This window comes from Peromyscus eremicus, chromosome 13, assembly GCF_949786415.1.
Source record: "Peromyscus eremicus chromosome 13, PerEre_H2_v1, whole genome shotgun sequence".
NCBI lineage: Eukaryota > Metazoa > Chordata > Mammalia > Rodentia > Cricetidae > Peromyscus > Peromyscus eremicus.
The window spans coordinates 46,150,225-46,173,133 of record NC_081429.1 but is presented as its reverse complement, the minus strand read 5'-3'; the positions used below and the strand labels follow the sequence as shown (position 1 = coordinate 46,173,133).

General features: G+C 48.8%; 1 protein-coding gene across 1 annotated transcript; it reads right to left on the bottom strand.

Moving 5' to 3' along the window:
• Nucleotides 1-5,788: 5,788 nt before the first annotated feature.
• On the bottom strand, nt 5,789-8,353 carry Fzd5 (frizzled class receptor 5). Its single transcript, XM_059278341.1, has one exon. The coding sequence runs from the start codon at nt 8,347-8,349 to the stop codon at nt 6,583-6,585; it is 1,767 nt and encodes a 588-aa protein (XP_059134324.1). The 5' UTR covers nt 8,350-8,353; the 3' UTR covers nt 5,789-6,582.
• Nucleotides 8,354-22,909: the final 14,556 nt, after the last annotated feature.

Below are 22,909 nucleotides of genomic sequence, written 5' to 3'. Positions count from 1 at the left end.
GAAGGGATGTGAGGCTGTATCGAAGAGGAACCCTGACTCCAGTGGAAAGTTAACATTCTTTTAAAAGGGAGACGTTCAGACAGTCCTTAAAGGTTTTAAAACACCTAACCGTATAACTGCAGTAAAAATTGGGCAGTTGCGGTGTGACTAAGGAAATTCATTGGTAATCCCAGAACCTACGAGCCACGTGAGTAAGACGGCTTAAACACCCTGCTGCTCCATTTCCTTAACCTTCAAGTCTGCAAACCACCTGAAGTGCCCATGGTTATTCTCCAGTACAACTAACTCCCCCAAAGGCTGAGATTCTTTGTGCTCCGCCCCCTCCCCCAGCCCACCCCGCACACTCCCTACCCGGCTCAAGCCCCTGAGGGCCTGTTGCAGTAGGACCATCCCAACTTTTTCACCTGTAATCTTTCTGGCTAATGTCCAACTTGGCACGCTTCATGCTGGTTACCATAAAAGCCCTCCACTGGCGCCAGGTCCAAGGAAATGCAGGCTTTCAATGGCTCAGAGGCGAACTGGCTCCTTAGCTCGCCTGTGCCAGCCCACCCACCTTCCCCAGAGCAGCTGCTTCCAACCCTGCAGTGCTTAGCAATTCCGGGACTAACAGTGCAGTTTCTCGATAGGGTCACCAAACCAGCTACCTCTCATCAGCTGAAAGTCCGCGAACCATGAGCCTTCTCTAAAAGCAATATGGTTATCATGAACTCTGGATCCCAGAGCACTAGTGTGAAGTCTGATGATGTCTAGAGCTCATAGTAAAGGGCCAGCATTGACTGTGTAGTTGTAACATGTACCATGGTTAAGACATTAACACACATTTGATCCCAGCAATTGAAGCACAGGCAGGTGGATCCCTGTGAGTTTGAGGCCAGTCTGTGGACTACCATAGTTCCAGGACAGCTATCTCTACATAGAGAGACCTTGTCTCAAAACAAAAACAAAAGATTATTAGCATTAGGGGAAATGGGTAAGGAGCAAACAAGGACTCAATTATTCATGCAATTTTTTTAAATGAGTAATTTTAGATTTACATAAAATTACTCCCAAGTTTAAATATAAAACAAAACCCACTGAAGGTCCTAGGGCTAACTTAATCTCCAGTCCCAGGGCTGAGACTGGAATGCATTTCCCGGGAAGAGCCCAGTTGATTCTTACGCAAAGACCCAGTGGGAGCTGGCCTCTCCATTCCTCTCCATTCTGGACCAGGAACAGTGGAAGACTCCTAGCTTTACTTACCTTTACCTGATTCCACCTTTGAAATCTTCTGAACCCCTAAACCTAAGTACTATCTTCTCTCTTCACAAATGAGAAATCTGAAATACAGGTTAAGTGTCCTGGATCTGGGCCTATAAGTAGTAGTGGGGCTGGGATTTGAACCAACAATCAACCTGTATCCTCAATCCACACACACACACAATCACTCTCCCTCTAAGCATGGCCTCCATCTTGACAAACTAAAGAACTCTGTAAATTGAGTCATTAAAAAAAAGAAATGGTGTTATTGCCAGTGATTTTGGGGGGCCCACCTTTCCTCCAATCTTTTAAGGACCTTCTGCTCCAGCTTCTGATTACTCTTTCTCCCTTTCTCCACTGGGCGAAAGTGAGCCAGGAGAAAACAAGGTGGAGACATAGTAGAGTCTTGTACATGCATGTGAACTGTAGGCTGTATGTTTCTCAGACTGCCTCTCCCTCCCCGACATATACTGAAGTCCATGGTAATCATACTGACACTGGATTAATAAATAGCCATTATTATATTTCTGTCCTATACATTTAAAGCCTTAAGTACCTATCTTTCCCTCACATTTTACCACAATGCCTGAGAGTATCGCTGGAGAACACCATAATATGAGATGTTACCTTAGAGACTTGCTTGAATTTTGCCAAGGCAGGAACCCGGCAATAAGCGATCTGACACCCAGTCAAATTATCTGGGGATGGGGAAGGGAACTGGGTGTCATTCTCAAAAATTTTGGTCCTCTCTTGGCTCCTGACTCGAAGAAATTTGAGCTCAACACCTGCCCCTCAACCAGACACACAGAGCACGCAGCTTATCCAATAGGCACAATGCACCCATGCGAACAACAGAACACAGTCAGACCATGTCTCTGTTCTTCACGGAGCGCCCTTCGTTTCTTCAAGTGAATAGTGAAGCAAACAGCAGCGTAGGCGAGAAACCCAGGAAGCACGGGTGAGGAAAACATGTTCCTCTTGTGGTTGCAATTTGGTCGATTATACTGATGAAAATTCAGTTGCTTATACTCTAAGGATATCTGAGACGTCTGTCGATCAAGTTAGGATCTGCATCTCAGATACTCTTAGAAACCAGTGCATTTCTCCATAAAGAGGAGAAAAAGACTCTACAGCGTTGTTATATTTTCTTCACCATTGCTTTAATGCATTTTAAAAAGTTATCTACATGAACTGGCAACAAAGAAACAAAAATAGACATTTCTTTGTTTTTCATAAATAACTAATCTCCATATTTGATAAAAATCTTAAACCATTATTTTACTTTCCCACAAATATAATACAAAAAAATTCCAAAATAATAAGGTCAACAAGTTAAGGATCTTGAGACTAACATAACCACATACAATTGCTGTTGTACTGACTTCCAGGGACAAAACAAAACAAAACCTCTCTCCAGAATACTCTGGGTTTCCTTTTGCTAGTGTTATGGATTCAGAATTTTAATCATTGCCAGTCAAGCTGATTGTCTACAAATAAAATATTGCTGGCTCTGACGTGTGAGTGCTGGATTTGGCATGACAGTGACAATTCTTACTGCATGGGATGGATAGGCACTATACACGTATGCAAATCATACACAGCACTGAATGCCCTGGACCCCAGCTACTGCCTCGGTATGTGCCTCATCTGGCTCAGTAATAAATTCACCTGCACCAACCCGTATCAAAAGTCACTAAATCTCTCTCTCATATACATATACATATATATATAATATATATTACGTATATACATACCCACAAAACATACATACTGTACATAGTTTGTAACAACATGGATTAATATTGGCTTCAAATGATGTACCACAGACAGACATTATTATCCTGGATTAAAAAAACAAAAAACAAAAAAACACCCTGCAACTGTCATTGAGGCTACCAGAAGCTTCTGAGAGTCGGAACAGGGTTGGTTACATCCTGCCTCCCCTTCACCCTTCTTTGATGTCTTGATAATTTTTCTTTCTGAGCTGTCTCCCCAAGCCAGGCCGTTTCTTTCCCAGGAGCACTTGATTGGACTTCGGAGACAAGAAAGGACAGAGGGAGGCAGCGGGCGATCCTGAGCCACGGCACCTCACACCTGCTTAGACTGGTGATGTGCTCAGTCCTGTGTGCCACATTCGGGTGTTCGAAAGCACTTATTCAAAGCTTTGTCCCTCCCACCCCCCTTTCTGTGGATCACAAAAGTGAAAGGAGCTTCCTTAGCAGGCCTAGCAGTTCATTAAAATACACAACTGTGCTCCCTAGCTCTGGGGTTCCCATTCTACGCTCGCCGGTGCAGGTCACAGATGCTGTTATTAAGGTTGGGTGTATGATCCATGACGTTTTCTCTTGGCAGCCGGTGTCAAGATTAGTGCTGCCCTGGCCCACGAGGGAACAGCCTAATGAATACCAACTTAGAACAAGTGCCATCGGCGGCACGCTATTTAAGCTTGGACATGCGCACAATTACACACAAGGCATTACACCCAGGCCCTGGTCACTGGCAATGGTCACATGAAAATATGACAAAAGGATTGCAAGAATAAACCAATAAGGCACCAAGAAAAATGATTCTCATCCAATTTAGACAACTTCAAAGTGTGAGGGCAATAATATTTTTAAATAATAATAAAATTTAAAAAACAATCAAACAAACCATCCTAACATTTGGCCATTGGAGTCACCGAGGTCCCATGTCTTTCTTTAGACAACCTAAATCCTCACCCTCTGACCTGGGAAGCATCATGAGGCTCCAAGAGGTGAGAGAGGTGGCCAGAACATGCACACTGGCGCTGCCACCGGGCCAAGTCCTCCCTCCCCAGCGACACAAAGCTGGTGCGGCACAAGTTGCTGATCTGCCCCACAGCTTTTCATGTCATTTCATTGATTGTTATCACAACAGAAATGCAAAGTAGAGGAAAATGTGTGGTGGGAAGAGGGGGTGACCATCGGTACAGGGAGCTTCCCGCTCCCCGCCCCGAGGGCTGGCCAGAGACAGATGTGAGTAAGGCTTCAGGGAGGCAGGTGGGCTCTCTCTTTGTCTCCTTAGGGAAGGAGAGAAGAGAGGAGGAGGGCAAGGATGAGAACAGAAACAAAGAGACTTCTGAGGCTTCTTCCAAACCGACGTAGTCCACCGCCTTGGCATCCATCTGTTTCAACTTTCCTATTTTTCAAAGGGAATTAATTGCTCTTTTTCCACCTTGGCATGTTGCTAAGACGGGGAAAAAAATCATTTTTTTGAATGAATTAAATCACGTTCCTCCACTTCATCCCACAACGTTTAGATACACTGTACATCTTTTCTAGATTCCTCCACAGTTTTCTTTGTGAAGAAGGAACAACACTGGCCACAGATTCCGGGAAGATGTGCTCAACAAGCCAGGAGGTCAAGGGGATAAGAAAAGGGCCTCATTTGAAAAAACAGGAAAAGTGGTGCTGAGCCGGGGAGTCTATTGAGCTTCCCGGAAGAGGTTTCTGAATAGAGACTAAGACACTGACAGAGTTCTACAGCTAGGTGTGCGTGCGGGGAGTTTTGTGGAAGCCACTCGTTTCCATTTTGATTCAAGCATCAGTGAGTAAAGGCAGCGCATTTTACACATGTGAACAGCTTCTGAGCAACCCGAAGACTCGAGTCTTAAGCATTTATCTCTCTGTCTCTGTCTGTCTCTCTCCTCCCTGCCAAGACTCCAGCTGTTTTTCTAGGGAAGCTTTGTGAAGTTTTCATGGCTTGGCCACTTGAGCTCCCTAAGTTTCGTCCCCACTCAGCCTTGGTCACTCACGGGCACTTGCTGGCTGATGCACATTTCCCAGTAATGGCCCTCACACTTAGTGAATGAATACAGATTAGGAAAGCAAACAGACTTTTCTAATAGCAGAGAAACTGTGTGTGTGTGTGGGGGGGGGGGGTGTCGGTCACGGTACAGGCTTTCTCAGAAGAGCAGGAAAAGAGAGCAGGCAGGGGGGGTCTCTCCCCCACAGTAGCATTACACTGCCCCATAGTACAAAGCTTACCGTATGGGTCTTTTTTTTTTTTTTTTTTTTTTTTTTTTTTTTCAGCGACTACCAGAGCACAGTGTGACTGCTTTGGGACTAGCTGGCTTTAACCTAGCCCCGAGTTCAGGGACGCTTGTTTTCCTTCCTTGGAGCCAATGTTTGTTCTCAGGTAACTAGCCTCCCTCCCCAGCTGCAGCGCTCCATTGGAGGGTGGGTGTGGCTTCTAATCACCGCTCCCCAGGAGGACTCAGAAAAGCAAGAAAGACTGTTTAACATGATAAAGGAGGTGGGGTGGGAGGAGCAGATAAGAAGCAATGGGAATTTACTTTAATTACTGGAAGCATATCCGTTTTTTGTCCTTTAAAAGAGAGCCCCCTTCAGCAAGGATTCCTAAGTACTTCCAGAAGACAGGAGTGGGTTTACTTTTACTGAAATTTGTAGCACAAGTTGCTTGTCTTTAAAAATAGTAATAAGGGATCCCTGGGGCTTATGAAGAACCACCCATCCCTCCCTCTCTGGCTCACCGGTTCAGAACTCACATTCAATCCATCGCTAGCCCTCAGGCTCTCACTCACTATGGCAAACGTGTGTGTCTAGCTCTATGATGCCACCTCTACCATTCAAGGCGTGACGCAGGCTCTATTAGGAATGAATGAAAATGACCCAACGCTTGCTGAGCAAGGTTAAGGAGGCTCACAAAATCTTTAGCTTCTCCAACCTTGTCACTTGGGGATGGTCCTAACCATCATGCTCCATTCCCGGGGAGGACTTGAGGGGGCTATACACAGAACTAGCAGATGGCCTCTGGCCTCTCAGTGTCCTGGACATTTTAAGCAGTGGAAGGAAAAACTAAGTGGAGAAAAAAAAAAAGGACAGTCCACACCTTCCCAGTCACAGCAGCCCGTCACTGTTCACATTTAAAAAAAAAGAAAGAAAAAGACACACATACAGGAAATATATTTTCCTAATTTAGACCACACAGTCCAAAGAAACCTGAACCAAGGGTAACCTCATTACAATGCCCGCTTGAGGATTGTGAAGTCCCCAAAGCAAAGGTAAATTTTGTTGCCAAAATGCAACAAAGTTAAAAAATTAAAATACATATAAATTAAAAACAGGGTTCTGAAGGCAGTAAGAAATGCAAACTAGAATACACTGCACGTGAGCCGAGCCCCCTGGTAGAAGACTGCGGGACAGGTACTCTCTTGAAACCGACCCCTTTCCCTCTCCAAGCCGCTCAGGGAGGGGGCATCAGCACCAAGAAGGTAAACGGAAGTGACCTTCACAAAGCTACCCAGCAAAACAACGCCCTCCTTCAACTCCAGCACTGTCCCTGGGGCCTCGGCCTCCAGGCCTCCTAGACATGCGACAGGGACACTTGCTTGTGGTATGCGGCGGCGGCGGCGGCGGGGCCCGGCGGCCCGGTCCTGCCGGTGAGCGCGGCGCTGGCCTCCGCATAGTCCCCTGCGGCCATAGCGCCACCGCTCTTGTGGCCCCGCCCTGAGCTGCAGCAGCAGCGGCTGGTGAAGCGCCGCCAAGACTCCAGGGTCTTGCCGGACCAGATCCAGACTCCCGACGTGATGCCCACCACCAGGCACATGAAGTACTTGAGCATGAGCACCCAGTACTCGGGTTTGGCGCGGGGCTGGCCAGCGTCGGGTCCTGGACACGAGCAGGTGAGGGCCGCCTCCCAGCTTTCCCGGTAGTGCTGCTCATACAGGTAGCAGGCCACCACAATGCTGGCTGGCACCGTGTAGAGCAGAGTGAAGATGCCAATGCGGATCATGAGCTTCTCCAGCTTGTCTGTCTTGGTGCCACCCTGCTTGATGACGCTCCGTATGCGGAAGAGCGACACGAAGCCCGCCAGGAGGAAGAGCGTGCCCACCAGCAGGTACAGCACCAGTGGGCCCAAGACGAAGCCACGCAGTGAGTTCAGGTTTTGGTTGCCCACATAGCAGATGCCGGCCACCGGGTCACCGTCCACGGAGCTTAGTGCCAACGCTGTAATGGACTTGACGCTGGGGATGAGCCAGGCAGCAAGATGGAAGTACTGGGCATAGCCCGCAATGGCTTCGTTGCCCCACTTCATGCCAGCCGCCAAGAACCAGGTGAGCGACAGGATGACCCACCAGATGGAGCTGGCCATGCCAAAGAAGTAGACCAGGAGGAAGACAACCGTGCAGAGCGCAGGGCCGGTAGTCTCGTAGTGGATGTGGCTGTGCTCGCGGCTGCAGGCGACGCTGGCATGGCCCACGACCAGGCGCACCAGGAATCCCAGAGACACACACAGGTAGCACGCAGACAAGAAGATGATGGGGCGCTCAGGGTAGCGGAATCGTTCCATGTCGATGAGGAAGGTGGCCACAGTGGTGGATGTGGAGATAAAGCACAGCACAGACCACAGGCCAATCCAGAAGGTGGCGAACGTGCGCTCATCGGGGCTGAAGGACGGCTGGTAGCAGGGCACTGCACAGTTGGGCACCTGGCCGGTGCGCACCTTGTTGTAGAGAGGGTGTGACTCCTTCAGGATGGGCACGAAGGGGTCACGGCAAGTGCATACAGATGGACCTCCCGAGGGACACTCACGCCCGGAAGATGGCGCCCCTGGTGGGCCTGGGAGGGTGGGCTTTGCCGGGAAGGACTTGGGGGACAAGGTGGTGGCTTCGCTTCGGTTATAATCCATGCACAGAACCTCGGCGTCGCCACCCAGCACAGGGAGACGGTCGCAGCTCATGCGCTCCGGCCAGGCGAAGCCGTACTGGCGCATGAGAGGCGAGCAGCCGGCCTTGGCGCGCTCGCACACGGAGCGGCACGGTGGCAGCGGCTTGTGGTAGTCGGGCAAGCAGATGGGTGTGTACATGGAGCACAGGAAGAAGCGCAGGTCCGGTGAGCAGTGGATCTCCACCAGCGGCCAGAATTGGTGCACCTCCAGGCCTGCCTCGTCCTGCGTGTCGTGGTTGAACTGGTTGGGCATGTGCGTCAGGTTGTAGCCTATGCCTCGGCACATGGGCACCGTGATTTCCTGGCACACCGGAGCCTTGGAGGCGGCCGCTGCCCGGCCCACCAGCTGCGCCAGCAGCAGCAGCAGCAGCGAGGGCGGCGCGGACGGGTCGGGCCGAGCCATCGCCCCCTTCTCCCCCTTGCCTCTTGCTGCCCGCGAGGGTCAGCGCTGACCGACGAATCCGCAGCCGGGGCTCCCCTCTCCGGAATCTTGTGTGTGTGACGCCCGGGCTGGCAACCTGTTGGTTTCTTTTTCTCTTAAAGAAATCCGTCCAAAGATAAAACTGCTTCGGGAAGGCGCTGCCTCCGCCGGCAGCGCTCCACGCCAGATAGGGCTGGAGAGACGATTAGGGCTCAGATCCCAAGGACAGAACTCTTAAAAGAGAAGGTAGGGGGAGAAGAAAAATCGCAACCGCTCCTCTCAGAGGAGCGCCAACCACCCGGTCTCCGTACGCGGTCACCAGTCTCTAGATTAACTCCTTTCCTCGCCCCCCACCTCCTGGAACCAAACTTCAGACTCTCCCCCATCCCACTCCCCGCGCCCGCCTCCCTTTCCTGGCCCGGCCCTGCAGGCTGTGCCTGGGGCCAGAGAGCTCAGTCGCCGAGAAAGGGGCAGAGGAACCGGGAGAACTGGGATGAGGGGAATACGCGGGCTCTCACCTCCGAGGATCCTGCTGGGCGGCAGATGTCTGCAGCCAGCCGGGCTCCTCCGTCCCGCGACTCCGAATCCGGCCAGAGCTGGAAAAGTTTTAAGGACAAGCTAGGTACCTGTGGCGGCGGCGACACATGGCAGCAGGTGGGGGGGCGTTTCAGAGCGCAGGGTGCCCCTCGAGCACGGTCGGCGCGGGCCGGTCAGTAGCCTTCTCTTCCTTCGGGAGCCCCTGCATGATTCGGGCGGAGCAGGGCAGGGACAGGCCGTGCCTTCCACCGGTGTCCCGGGGTCCGGACGAAGGACAAGGGCGCCGGGCAGCCCTTGGGCTGGAAGGCGGAGGGGTGCGGCGGCCGGAGGTGGACCCCGCCACCTCACAGCACAGCGAGAAGCCGGCACTGGCCGGGCCGGGACTGCATGGTCCGCGCCCGCCGCCGCCGCGTCCCGCCAGCCGCTCGCCGCCTCCCCTGCAGGGGGCTCCGCGCTCCAGCCGACTCCGGGGGGCGGTGGCGGCGGCGGCGCTCTCGGGACGCGCCCCGCTCGGCTCCTCCCCCGAGCTCTCGCACTCTTTTTCGCCCACCTCCAGGGAGCTCCGAGCGGTGCGCGACGGCAGTGGCGGAGTCACGGCCGCAGGCTGAACTGGCCCTCTCCCGCCCCGCCCGGGTCACCTGCCTCTAATGCCCGCCGGGAGGCCCCGCCCCGGGCCCCGCCCCCGCCCGCCCAGCCCGGAGCTGGGCCGTCCCAACGCGCGCCCCGTGCGGCCCCGCCCACCGCCCATCCGCCGGGGCCTCTCCCCGGAGCGCCCCGCGGCCCCGCCCGGAGCGAGCGGCGGAAGAGCGTCGACCAATCGTGAGCCGGGAAGCGACGAGGGAGGGCGTGGTCAATGCTAATGAGGCCGCCTGGAGAAGCCGGGCGGGAAACGTGGTCCTAAGTCCTTCTGGAGTTCTGCTCTGCGGCTGCCCGCCGGGATCGGACTCACTTTCCTGAAAGGTTCTGGTTTCCGAACGCCTGCTTCCCGGGCCTCCACCGGGCCACCTCCTTCTCCAGCTAAGCGCCCTTATCGAGGTTCGGCGCTTTTAAACAAGCGGAACTGAGAGGTCACTTTCAGCCGTGCCACCTGTCTCCCTTCTGATCCGACAGACGCGCCAGTACTTCACGAGCAGCCGCGTGTTTGCTCATCGTTTACACCTTGCTACGCGATCTGGATTCCCGTAAGGGTTCTAAGGCCAGGGCGCCTCGGAACTTGACCTGCACAGCCGAGCTAGCAAGACAGCAGAGACTTTGATAAAGCTTGTGCTCCTCCCTGTGCGAGCTCCTGGTACACAGTAGGCGTTCCGATGGCAAACCTGGACTCTGAAACCAGAAGTTGGACGTTCACAGTCTTAACCACTCCCCCCCCCCTCCTCCCCTGGAAATACCGATATCGCCCAGGCTTTGCGCTTTCGTAAATGCAACAAAAATCTTACTGTTGTGACGAGAGAGTGAATTTCTCTCCGTTTTGGAAGGCACTAGAAATATTAGTCCTCAGCAATCTAAGGTACTAAGTCGCCCGCTGGGACAGGGGATGGCTCAGGGTGCTGGGTCACCCGGGGCTGGCGGCCACGCACTCTGGCGAGGTTGGGACCCCCCCCCCCCCGGGGAGTGGGGACAGCCGGGACTGCGGGAGAACCTGCTGCGTGCCGTCAACGCAGGGACACACAGTGGCGCTCTCCTGATGAGCTAGTATGCTGCAAGTTTTAAGTGTCCCACAAATGCCGCTTTTCTACGTGCTCTAATTAGGTTGGGAGACTGAGGTGTTCAGCATACTTGGAATTCACTCGCACTCTTATGAAGAGGCTTTAAATTGTATACGGCTCCTTCCCCGCCCCCTTCCCTCTTTCTTCCGTTGGGAAAAAATTCGAAATAGGGAGAGGGCCTAAGGATACTTAAAAGATTTGGGACTGGCCTCAGAGGTTGAGGACTGTTGGGTCTTCCTGTCATTTTCTGTGCCATTTGTACTCGGAAAAGCCATCTTCTGTATATCAACAGGCTTTGTGGACGCTAATGAAACTGTGTGTTTTAATCTCAGTCACAAAGTTTAAAAAGGAATAAACCATCTCTTGGTGTCCACGAAGTATTAATAAATGTTTAAAATGTGAGTTGCTCTGCTCCCCCAGAATTCTATAGGTGTTCATATTTAATCTCTTTTGTTCTTAGTAACTGCTTGACACTCAAGATCTACAAACATCCTAGGCTTGGAACTAGTGGAGGGTGAAAAACTATGCCACAGCCGTCAGAAAAGGGAAGGAATCCTGAGTGGAAAATATGTACAGCCTGCCAACATGCCAAGGGAGGCCTCTACACTTTATGTGTTGTGTATGTTGCTGGGATGGACAAGTGTTGGCTAATAATAAAAATTATTTTGAAGTTGGAGAATGCGAACCACTCACGCTGGAATGGAGCCAGAATACTCGTGATGTTACACTTGGTTCTGACTAGAATTTTACCATCCATTGCTCTGTCGACCTCGCTTCTTCATCAATATTAAAAACCTGACTTTTGCTTGAAGATCCCAAGTAACAACTGTAGCAATGGAAGGAAACATTGGCTGGGTGTGGTTCGGACCTTTAAATCCAACACTCTAGAGGTACAGCAGGAGGACTTTGAGTTCGAGGACGACCTGGGCTACACCGGCAGTCTGTGTCCAAAAACAAAGCAAAACAAAAAAGTGACAAAATAAGCGTGTATACCTTTTTGTGTTATTTTAAATGTGCCTTTCCTCGTATAGTTCTTTAAAGATTATTTAAAAAATATGCTGACTGGGGCTGGAGCAATGGCTCAACAGTTAAGAACATTGTCCGCCCCCCTCTCCCACCCCCATCAACACCTGAGGCAGATAGGAGAGTTGTCCCCATTACTCATAGGTTATTTGGTGGCATGGGCGGGGGCGGAGTGGGGGAGATATCATCCACCCTCAGGTGGGAGACCTGGCTCTGAGGTCATAAGAGTAGGAGAGCTGTTCCTGCTCCTGTCAGCTTGCAGCACTCGGGTCGTGGGGGATGGCCCCTACACTAGCCTGGGCAACACAGTAGAGCTGGCCCCTGAAGGTGTAGGTATGGCAGAACAGACCCTGAGGGCTTGAAAGCCTGAGAGCTGAGAACTGGCCCCGCCCCTTGCTTATCGCTGCAAGGGGTGAACTAGTCAGGGCAGTGCCGGAAAACTCACCCTGGTGATGGAGACAGAGGAGAGCTGGAGGACTGACCAGCCCTACAACTCCCCAGGCCCAGAACCAGGATTAAGTGTTGGCCCACCCCACATCCACCTCATCTGTGATCTGCTGGAGTGGGGTCCTGCAGACCCAGGGCTACAGGAGCTCCACCCAGGGAGAGCCGCAGTGAGGACCCAGTATCGATAGTGCAGCAGAGATCAGGCGCCTAGAACCGAACCAATAACTCTTTGCGATGAAGGCCTGAATGTAAAGATGTATGGATAAAGGGGTTTACTGCGTGACTCACTGTGTCACACTGCAGCTTCCATGACGAGATTTTTCTCTTTTTTTCCCCCTTTTTTATCTTAAATTTTATTGGGGGGGGGGGTCGCAGAAGCAGAGAGCAGATGGGTAGGATGTGAAAGACACAAAGAATAAATAAAACATAAAGTTTTTTTTAAAAAAGAGCATTGTCGCCGGACGGTGGTGGCGCACGCCTTTAATCCCAGCACTCGGGAGGCAGAGGCAGGTGGATCTCTGTGAGTTCGAGGCCAGCCTGGGCTACAGAGTGAATTCCAGGACAGGCTCCAAAGCTACACAGAGAAACCCTGTCTCGGAAAAAAAAAAAAAAAAAAAAAAAAAAAAAAAAAAAAAAAAACCATTGTCTGCTGGATTCAGTCCAGTACCCAAGTAGTGGCTCACAACCGTCTGTAACTCCAGTTACAGGAGATCTGATGTCCTCTTCTGACCTCCATGGGTACCAAGCACACACGTGGTGCACATGCATACATGCAGGCAAAACACACATACACAGAAAAATAAATCTAAAAACAGAATAGTTTTTTAAATTATGCTGAATATTTAACATATCTTAGGTTGCTAAATAATTCATATACTTTACATCATTTAATACTTGGAATAATCAGATAAAGAAACTGGTAACAAAACAACTCACTGGATGTATTAGTCAGTCCACAAAGAGGGTATAGAAATCAATACTTTTTTTTTTTGAGCTGAGAATCGAACCCAGGGCCTTGTGCTTGCTAGGCAAGTGCTCGACCACTGAGCTAAATCTCCAACCCGAAATCAATACTTTTATACTTCATGATTATTACAGTTAATAACAATATATACAATTATATATTGCTGAGAATAGATTTTAAGTGTTCTTACCACACACATACACACACAGGATAAGCATGTGGGCTGGAAATGTAGCTCAATTGGTTGCCTAGCAAACAAAAAGACATAGGTTCAGTCCTTAATACCACCTAAAACTAGGCATGGTGCTCATGCCTATAATCCCAGCACTCAGAGGAGGAGCCAGGAAGATCCAAAGCTAAAGGTCGTCTATCTTTTCCTGCTATCAAGTTAGAGGCCAGCCTGGGATATATGAAACCTTGTCTTAAAAAAAAAAAAAAAAGATAAGCTTGTGTTACATATGCTAAAATTGCTTGATTTTACCATCCTAGAAGCTATAGATATATCCAAAGAACACATTTTAGTCATAAATCTATACGATTTTTATTTCCCAGTTTCCAGATTACTTTAGGGGCTAGAGAGATTACTCAGTCAGTCATAAAGTACCTGCCCTGCAAACAAAGGACTTCAATTCAGCTCTCGGACACCCACTAAAAGCTGGGTGTGGAGAATACCTATAACCCCAGTGCTGGGGATTCCCTTGACTTGTGGACTGGCCAGTCTAGTCACATTGGTGAGCTCCAGTTTCAGTGAGAGACCCTGTCTCAAAATCAAGATGGAGAACAGTAGAGGAAGACACTCAGCTCTGGCCTCTTGGCCTCTGAACGTGCAGACATACGTGAGTCTGTATAAGCCCCCACATGTGAATGTGTACACACAATAAACACATAATCTAATTAAAACTTAATTTTTAAAATTGATTTTCCTCTGGGTTTCCGTGTATTATACAGAGAACTAGAGCACATATTTTCAAAAGATCCAGTGTGTGTATGTTGGCACTGGGGTTTGAACCCAAGGCTTGAACATCCAAGGAAAGTGATCTATCACTGATAAATACTCTGCCAGCCCATACAAATATTTTAAACGTAATCATATTTGTTATTAGAGCTGTAGGTATGTGTCCTGGTGCAATTATACCAGGGTGCGCCGGGCGCCTTTAATCCCAGCACTCGGGAGGCAGAACTAGGCGGATCTCTGTGAGTTCGAGGCCAGCCTGGGCTACCAAGTGAGTTCCAGGAAAGGCGCAAAGCTACACAAAGAAACCCTGTCTCGAAAAAAAAAAAAAATTATACCAGGGTGCTTACGTGGCAGTCAGAGCTCTCCTTCTACCCAGGGTTCCTGGGATCCTACTCAGTTAGCAGGTCTGCATGGGCTCTTTGCCTGCTGAACCATCCTACCTGTCCAAAGATACAATGTTGTTGTTGTTTTCATTGTTTTGTTTTTTGAAACAGTGTCCCGTTATGTGTCCCTGGCTGACCTGGAACTTGATTTGTAGACCAGGCTGGCCTCAAAATCACAGAGATGCACCTGCCTCTGCCTTTGGAGTGCTTGAATTAAAGGTATGTGCCACCATGCCCACCTCCAAAGATAAAAGCCACTTAAACAAACATCACACTTCTGATAACGTCTACATTAGACATATTTCTACAGAGTCAACTTCATGAAATTCAACTTAAATTATTGTTCAAGTTATGGTTATTGATTGTTGAAAATTTGGAGGATGAGGCTACTTATCTCATTTAAAAATATATGGCATTCCATAAATTTAAAAAGTATTAGTTTGCCAAATGTGGTGGTGCACACCACACTTTTCATCCTATCACTCTGGAGGCAGAGGCAGGCAGATCTCTGTGAGTTCCAAACCAACCCGGTCTACAGAGTGAGTTCCAGGCCAGCCAGGGCTGTTACACAGAGAAACTCTGTCTCAAACCCTGCCCCCCCAAAAAAACGTTAGTTTTATATCTTATCATGGGGAATAGTTATGCATTTTGAATCACAGTCTCTTTATGCTTTTCACAAATGCATTATTCTCAATGCTATAGGACTGGGTGAGCAGGTAGCCTTTGAGTACTATTTATTTACTTCTTGGCTATTTGTTTGCTCGTTTGCTTTTGAGACAGTCTAACCTTGAAGTCTAGAGGATCCTCCTGCCTCCATCTCTTGAGTGCTGAGGTTACAGACCCATGCCACCATGCCAGGTTCTCTGTATACTACTGAATATATAGATAACTGAGACGGGAATGGTGCGCTAACTACACACACTTTCAACAGTCTATTCCACAGCTTCGCAGACTGAACGAATGAGTAGCAGTTTCAGTGAACTTACTTTATGAGCTCAACCCCACTTTGTCAAATACAGCGTGAGCCCAAATTTTTGGCTCTGCCCTTACTCACCTTGCACTATTGGGCAACTCACTGGCCGACTCCCAGTCCTCCTTCATGTCTGTAAGAAAGAGTTCGAAATACTTAACTATCTAATAGAGTTGGCATTAGAAGTTAATCAAATTTGTAGGGTGAAGGGATGGGAACCATGCTGAGTACCAAAAAAGTCTACACACTTTCATGACTGTCGCTAGCTTTTTCTAAGGTTCGTTCCACATTCCTGTTTCCCCAGTTTTCTGGGGGTGTTTGCACTTTTACTCCTGAGCACACACCAGCTGTCACCAGTTATCTTTGGCACTTAGTACTAAATCGAATGCCAAAGCAGGGCTTGTCACTTGCCCGGACCAAAGGGCATACAGCTGGCATCCTCAGTCACCTGTGTGGCATGGGTGCTGGCACAAGCCAGCCAGCCACAGCCAACCTGGCACTCCCGGGGATCTCCAGCCAAGCTCCTCACATGTCCGCAGCATCTTCGTTCAATCCTCTTCCCAGCCGCTTTCCGATGAGAAACCCCGAGACGAGGCAGAGGAGACACGTGAGCCACGTTCCGGGGTTGGTAATGAAAATGTCTTCTGCACATGCAAGCCCAGTAATCCTTCTCTAATCTTCCGTCCTCTCCCCTCCCACACCACAGGGAAGATTATAAAAGGGTGAAAAGCAGCTTTCCTTTTCTCCCCAAGGTTGTGGAGTATTAATCTTTCCCACATTGATCAACAGCTCTCAGCTGTAAGGTACGATCACCCAGGGACCTTTAAGAAGCCCCTCAACCTTGGGCCCTATGGAACCGGGATTTCTGGTTGAGGGCCGTAGATACTGTTTTCAGGGTTCTTTTGTTGCTGGTTGATTTTTGATTCTCTGGGTAATTCTCATTTTCATCTAGGGCTAAGAACCACTGGGGGGGAAAAACAGTTTTTTGTTTTTTTGTTTTTTGTTTTTTTCAGTACAGCTACAAACTTGAGCCCCATGGGCCTTCTGCAAAAAGGTATTCACATCAGTGTGTAAAATGAAACTGTCAGAACAAGAAATAAACGCATTTAGGCTACTTGAAGGTGAGTCTGCATGGACTACCGGGAACACCTAACTCAATAGAACAGTGGTAAAATGCAGGACCTGTAACTCCAATTAACCAGCTCTAATAACAGCAATGGGTGAGAATCAAGTGCTTCCCATATATGTATCATGCTAACATTTTTACATACGGAATTTCTTTTCCCCAAGAATTCTGGAAGATTAGATATTATTATCCCCATTTTGAAGATGAGGAAGCCGTGGTTCAGATGAGCTACGGAACTCACAGAGGGGCTGTCTATCTTCCTATTTGGATTTCCCTGACCTCAAGGCTTACGTGCCCATCAATTGCAAGCCTGGCAGTGAGCTGTGAGCCTGGCCACGACGGGTCATGAACAGGGGCCGCAGAACCAGGAGAGGGTAAATCTCACAATTATTGATTCCCTTGGTTCAGGGGAGCCCCTTCAGTTCTGCTGTGGTTTCTTCTTATGGAGGTGAAAAGAGGGGAGAGCCGAGAACGCTGGATTCATCTAGAACCCAGGTGAAGTCTGGATGCAATTTAGTGCTTGGGTTTAGCGGACTAGGCGTGAGGGAGAGTGTTCCTTATACTAGATTTCAGAACTTGATTGTTAAAATTTTCTTGAATTGACCAATTCATACATTTATAAACTATAGATGTTTCACACCCCATTGTCCTCTCTAATACCCTCCTCCCCTCCATGATGAAACGTGGTGGGCCTAATCTTGGATAGGCCATGTGTAGATAACCACAGGTGCCCTGAGTTCATGTATGCAGTTCATGACCCCAGAAGACATCTTTCTGCTACACCTTTCCCCATCCTCTGGCTCTTACATTCTCTCTGCCCACTTACCAGTGACCAGAGCCTAAGTCTTGGCACTAAACTGGGTTCTGATTCAAGGCCGTGGATTCCCAAACTAGCACCCCAAAACAAAACAAAACAAAAAAAACCCAAGAGCAATGATGTGAACCCAGTGCTTGTCAAGAACTTAGAAAGACATGGTCTGACAAAGCAGGGCATTGTGGGAGTTTAAAGGGGGCACTTAGCCAAGCTGATCATGGCTCAGGGATAGGACCCAGACTTGTTTGAAAGGCTGAATATGAGTTGGATAACTCATGGGGTTTAGTACAGGGAACAGAAACCATGTTGAGTATTTTGAGCAGAGAAAGATTTAGTTCTAAGACTCAAGCAAGGGCTTATGCAACTGTGGGAAGGACTGGAGAGATGGAAATCGGACGGCTGCCCAGGGTGTATTGAGTTCAGGGGCTGACCACAGTAATCACAATCCAGAAATCACGCTGTTGCCTCTGCGGCTGCCTCCCACCCCCTCAGAACTGATGGTTTGCCATTGGGAAGAGATACCAAGTCCAGCACCAGGAGCTGCTTTTTATTGTTGACTCCCCTGACCTCATTTGCCTGCAATGACAGTAGAAAGCTTCTGCTTTGCCTCTGCCTGTCAAATCTCATTGAAGACATTTGGATGACTTCAATGTGTATTTCAGATCCACACCCTAGCTGCAAGTGAGTCTAGGAAGTATCTTTTTTGTTTGTTTCCAGTCTCTTCAACTAGATTACTAGAAGGATAGGAGAGAGGTCAGAGGAGTCATTCTTTGATGTCTGCCAAAGAGTAAGAATGTCCTAGAAAGAAGAACCAGGCCAGACGAATGACACAGAACCAGAAGGAACCTGTCTCAAGTGGTGAGCAGCTACAAATGACCAGGACATCATGGAGTAGCTGTTTACCTGAGGTACCCTCAGGTCTAATGAGAAGGTTTTTTCTTTTTTTATATATACTATATCCATATGTACACCCTGTACATGACACTTCTTTACTGATACTGTGTTTGTTTTGTTAACTGACTAGTGATGTAGAAGAAGAAGGGAGAGAAACAGAACGTAAAGGCATTAGGCAATATTTTATCCACGAGACAACTTGGGCCTATCTTCAATTTATATTGCCTTGAAAGTGTATCTGGGAACTGGGTAGCCTTTTTTCCCTCCTCCTGGGGGTGAAATCCAAGGCCTTCATGCATATTAGGCAAATGTTCATCACCAGGGAGGTTCTATGGTCTTATTACCTCTTAAACGTCCTACTTATTGATAGTATATATAGCATTTCCACATGAACTTGGGAGAAGAAAACCACCAAACAGAACCAGAATCTTACCTTTCTCCAGGCTTATTGTCGAATACACTATTGCAGCTCAGCCTTCTTTTCTTCTTCCTTATAGAACCCTGGTTGGTTTCTAATATTTTTTATACCCTCCTTGACTCTTCATACCATGTGCTTGAGAGAAGGTAGGAAATCTAATCCAAGCCATGGATTATAACACATGACCACATAGCTTTCCTTCTTCCGAGGATTAGAACTACGCATGCACAAGAGCTGCAATATTGGCCGAGAAAGGAGAGGATGAGTGGGCAGTCAGTCAAGAAGTCAGAAGAAGAAACAGTTGTCCCTCTTGTGGACAGTGATTGTCTACATGAGATACATGCGGTGCGGATGTTTGCATCCTGTGGGTGTGTCCCGTAGCCACATAAGAACTAAGCTGATAGGGAGGTGGCTCAGTGAGAACATGACTTGGTACACAAGCATGAGGCCTGAGTTCAGATCCCCAGACCCACACAGAAAGCTGTGTGTGGCATGGTATGCCTGTAATTCAAGACTGGCAGCTGGAGACAGGCTGATCCAGCAGCTTGTAGTCAGCCAGTCTAACTAAACGATGAGTTCCCAGTTCAAAGAGAGAGCCTGTCTTAGTAAATAAGTTAGAGAACAGAAGAGGAAGTTGGCAGTGGAGAACGCCCCATGTTGACCTCTGGCCTCCACACACACCTGCACACACACACAAAGCTAAGCTGACACACTGAGGAAGGTGTTGCACAAATCCTAACTGCTCTTATAATAAAAACCCAGAGCCAGATATTGGGGTAAATACTGAAAGATCAGAGGAAACGAGCCACAGCCACTTCTCACCTTGCCAACTCTTCAGCTGAGAGTTGTGAACCCAGATCCTGTCTCCATGAATCTTCAGACTGAACGCCCCTAAGTCCTCAGCTGAAAGGGTGCCAAACTCCTGTCTCCTCCTGCCTTATATTCCTTTCTCTGCCCAGCCATATCACTTCCTGTCTCAACCTTCCTAGTGCTTGGATTAAAGGCGTGTGACTCCCAAGTGCTGGGATTAAAGGTGTGTGCCACCACTGCCTGGCTCTGTTTCTCTTTTAGACTGGATTAATCTCATGTAGTCCAGGGTGGCCTTGAACTCACAGAGATCCAGACTGGATCTCTGCCTCCTGAATGCTAGGATTAAAGATGTGTGCCACCACTGCCTGGCCTCTATGTTTAACCTAGTGGCTGGCTCTGTCCTCTGATCTTCAGGCAAATTTTGTTTGTTAGAGTACAAACAAAATATCACCAAAGGAAGAATGACTTGAGGCTGCCTGACTCAGGACTTCTGGTCCAAATCTATGATCCATCACTTCATATTCAACCCTGTAGAGCTGTATTTCAGCCACTTGCAACCAAGAGCATCCTAGCTGCCCCACACAGCCTGCATACTTGAGATGAGACTGTGCCTACTTACCCTTGCTGATTGGAAGCCTTTGGAGGAGACTTAGCAACAGGAATTTATTCTCATTCTCTTTTCAATCAGCAAAACTGTTATCCACCCTTTCAAAGCCTTCACCACCCACTTAAACATCTCTCTGTCAGGCTGAGTTCTCGCTGCCTGTGGGGAGACTGTCCTCCCACTGCTACTCCATGAAGAGCATTTTACTCCGTGGATCTGCCAACTAATATTTGCTGAGCACCTGTTATATCCTTGGTACTTGTCAGGCACTGGACCTGGGCAGGTGAATCCAGATTCCAGACCAGTTGGAAAACGAAACAGATGAATGGATAGATTGACTCCTTTAAAAAGAGTGGGGAAGGAGAACGGTCCTGTGTATGGTGTTACTCTGGATTGGATTGAGACACACCCAGGAGATAAGTCAGCATAGTTCTTGCTTTCCTGTGAGAACATCTCCAGAAAGGGTTAGCTAAAGGAGAAGACGTATACTGAAGGAATCAGGGCATAGGCTGGGAGTTCAGGAGGAACCCTGCTGGCAGGAGCATCCTCTCTCATCCCCTCTTGCTCTTCCCTCCCTCCCATCATCTCTTTGCCTTGCCCTCTGCTCTCTAGCTCCCTGAGCTGAGCGGCCCTGCTTGGTCACACCCTTGCACAGTGATGTTCTGCCTCCCACACCCCAGAAACAGCACAGTCAACTGGCCATGGACGGCAATCTCTGATACCGTATGGCAAATAAATCTTTCTTCTTTAAACTCTTTCTCCCAGATATTTGTCTCAGCAGAATAAAAAATTTAAAAAAAAAAAAAAACTGACTCCTGAGTTCTGGTAGTATGCAGAGGGGATGGGTCACATGACCACCCTGTGATTTGTTTCACGGTAAAGTGATCCTTTGTTTATCTTTCGGTTTTATCTACTGGATTGTGTGTTCTTAGGGGTCTCACATTCCCAGCTCCTTCCCTAGCAGATTATATCTTCTATATTTTCCAAAGATAGTGTAAAAAACACTATCCGCTTCCTTTGCTCTTCTGCAATGTAATATTGCCATCCCACAGGAGAGAAGGGGGAAGGGAGGGAGGCCTTGGGACATAATTCTGGGGGGGGGGTGCATGTGTGCGTGCGTGCGTGTGCGTGTGTGTGTGTGTGTGTGTGTGTGTGTGTGTGTGTGTGTGTGTGCGCGCGCGCGCGCTGCTTTCTGCTGTTAAAATGTGGAGGAATTGGTATCACAGGATTTCTATAGACGGTTCATAAATGACTACGTGGCTTCTACCTGGTTCTCGGAGAACCAATTTTCTTGAAATGATGAAGGGAGAGAAGGAATGAGGGAGAATGTTCCTGCTAGCAGCTTTCTTCCTTCTGTTCCCTCAATGAAGCCGATGTAGGTGGTGCCGTTGATGGTACCAGATGAGTGAGAAACTTCTTATCATCACAGGTCAGGTGTCTGGGAACATGGGTAAAGGAGCTCCAGGAAGATTCCAGTGCCCGTTTCAAGTCACCTCAGCCAGTTAAACCTTCCCAGTAGAGGCTTCAGATATTGTTGAGTGGAGATGAGAGTCATGTCTACCCTCTCTTCAAATCCCTGAGCTGCTGTGTCTGGAGCGTAATTAAATGCATGTTGTTTTACGAGACTGGCCTGGCGTGCTTTGTCACACCGTGGTGGTAATTGGAATACCCCAAATCTGCCTTCCTATGAAGTCTTAGATGCTCCAGAGACTTTTATTTTTTCCTTTTTACCTGGCCCAGTTGGCGATCAACTGTGGCACTGAAGCTCCAGAACTTTCATCCCTGGCACTTTCATCCTGTTGAATATCGCCGTTGATGATATGCATGGGAAATGTCTAATCTTTTAAAACACAAATCTTCGCCATTGATCTTAATATCCCGCTGCAGTGGGTTCCCCGGGTCAATTGTGTGCAGTGGGGGGAGAAAGGATTTCCTTTTATCCATTTTAAACGTGTCTCCTTTTCATCTCATCTTGTCCTCTTGTTCTTCCCCAAGTAAAGCCATTTCCATTTGGTGGGGACCTAGACACAGAGGACTGAGTTGAGACAATAATTTTCCTTTGAGCTTGTCACCCAGAAGGCCTCAGGCGCGCTGGGACATGGAGCGGTGGATTTTAGCTGGTGACTTCAAGGTGAGGGAACACTTGCTTCTAATTAGTCACAGTTTTAGTTCTAAGCTTTACAACAATAAAAAAAATGGGTGCTGAATTCTGCAAGAGGTGATGGGGGTCTTGTTGTAGGGCTGGTGTTGGAGCATCTCACTGTGGGAAGACCCTTGGGGTAAGCCAGGGGCAACCTGGATTCTTGTCTCAGCCAGTGAGCAGGCTGTGTGCCCTTGGAACAGAGCGAGCGGTCAACCTCTCGGGGGCTCATTTTTGTCAGTTAGGCAAGGGAGAGATTATAGCAGAGTATCCAATAGGCCCTTCAGCCTCTACCATCCTGTGGCTTCTGGTTGCCAGTCATTTAGAAATACCCTCCATAGGAATTCCTGGAAAGAAGCAGGAGGTGGCTGAAGCGGGTGGCCGAGAAGAACACCCATTTTCTGTTTCCCAGACAGAATCCCAACTAGGCTTCCTGTTACCAAACAATGGATTCTGCCGGGACTAGTAAGGGACAGTCTGGCAGTTAGAGTACTCTGCTTCCCGAGGCTGGCCTCCACGTTCCTTCTGCTCCTGCCTCAGTAGGCCGGTCAATTCCAATGGTCAGTCTTACCGCTTCATGGTTGGAAGTCTGGCTGGGTACAACTTGACACCAAGTGACAAGTATAAGCAGAGGAGGTGAGAACCTGTGAGACACAGTCACCTCATAGAGGAAAAAGGGATATCATCCCTGAGAGCAACGCCCCAGCACTCAGCACATGAGTCTCCAGTAATCTAAACTCAGCCCCATCCT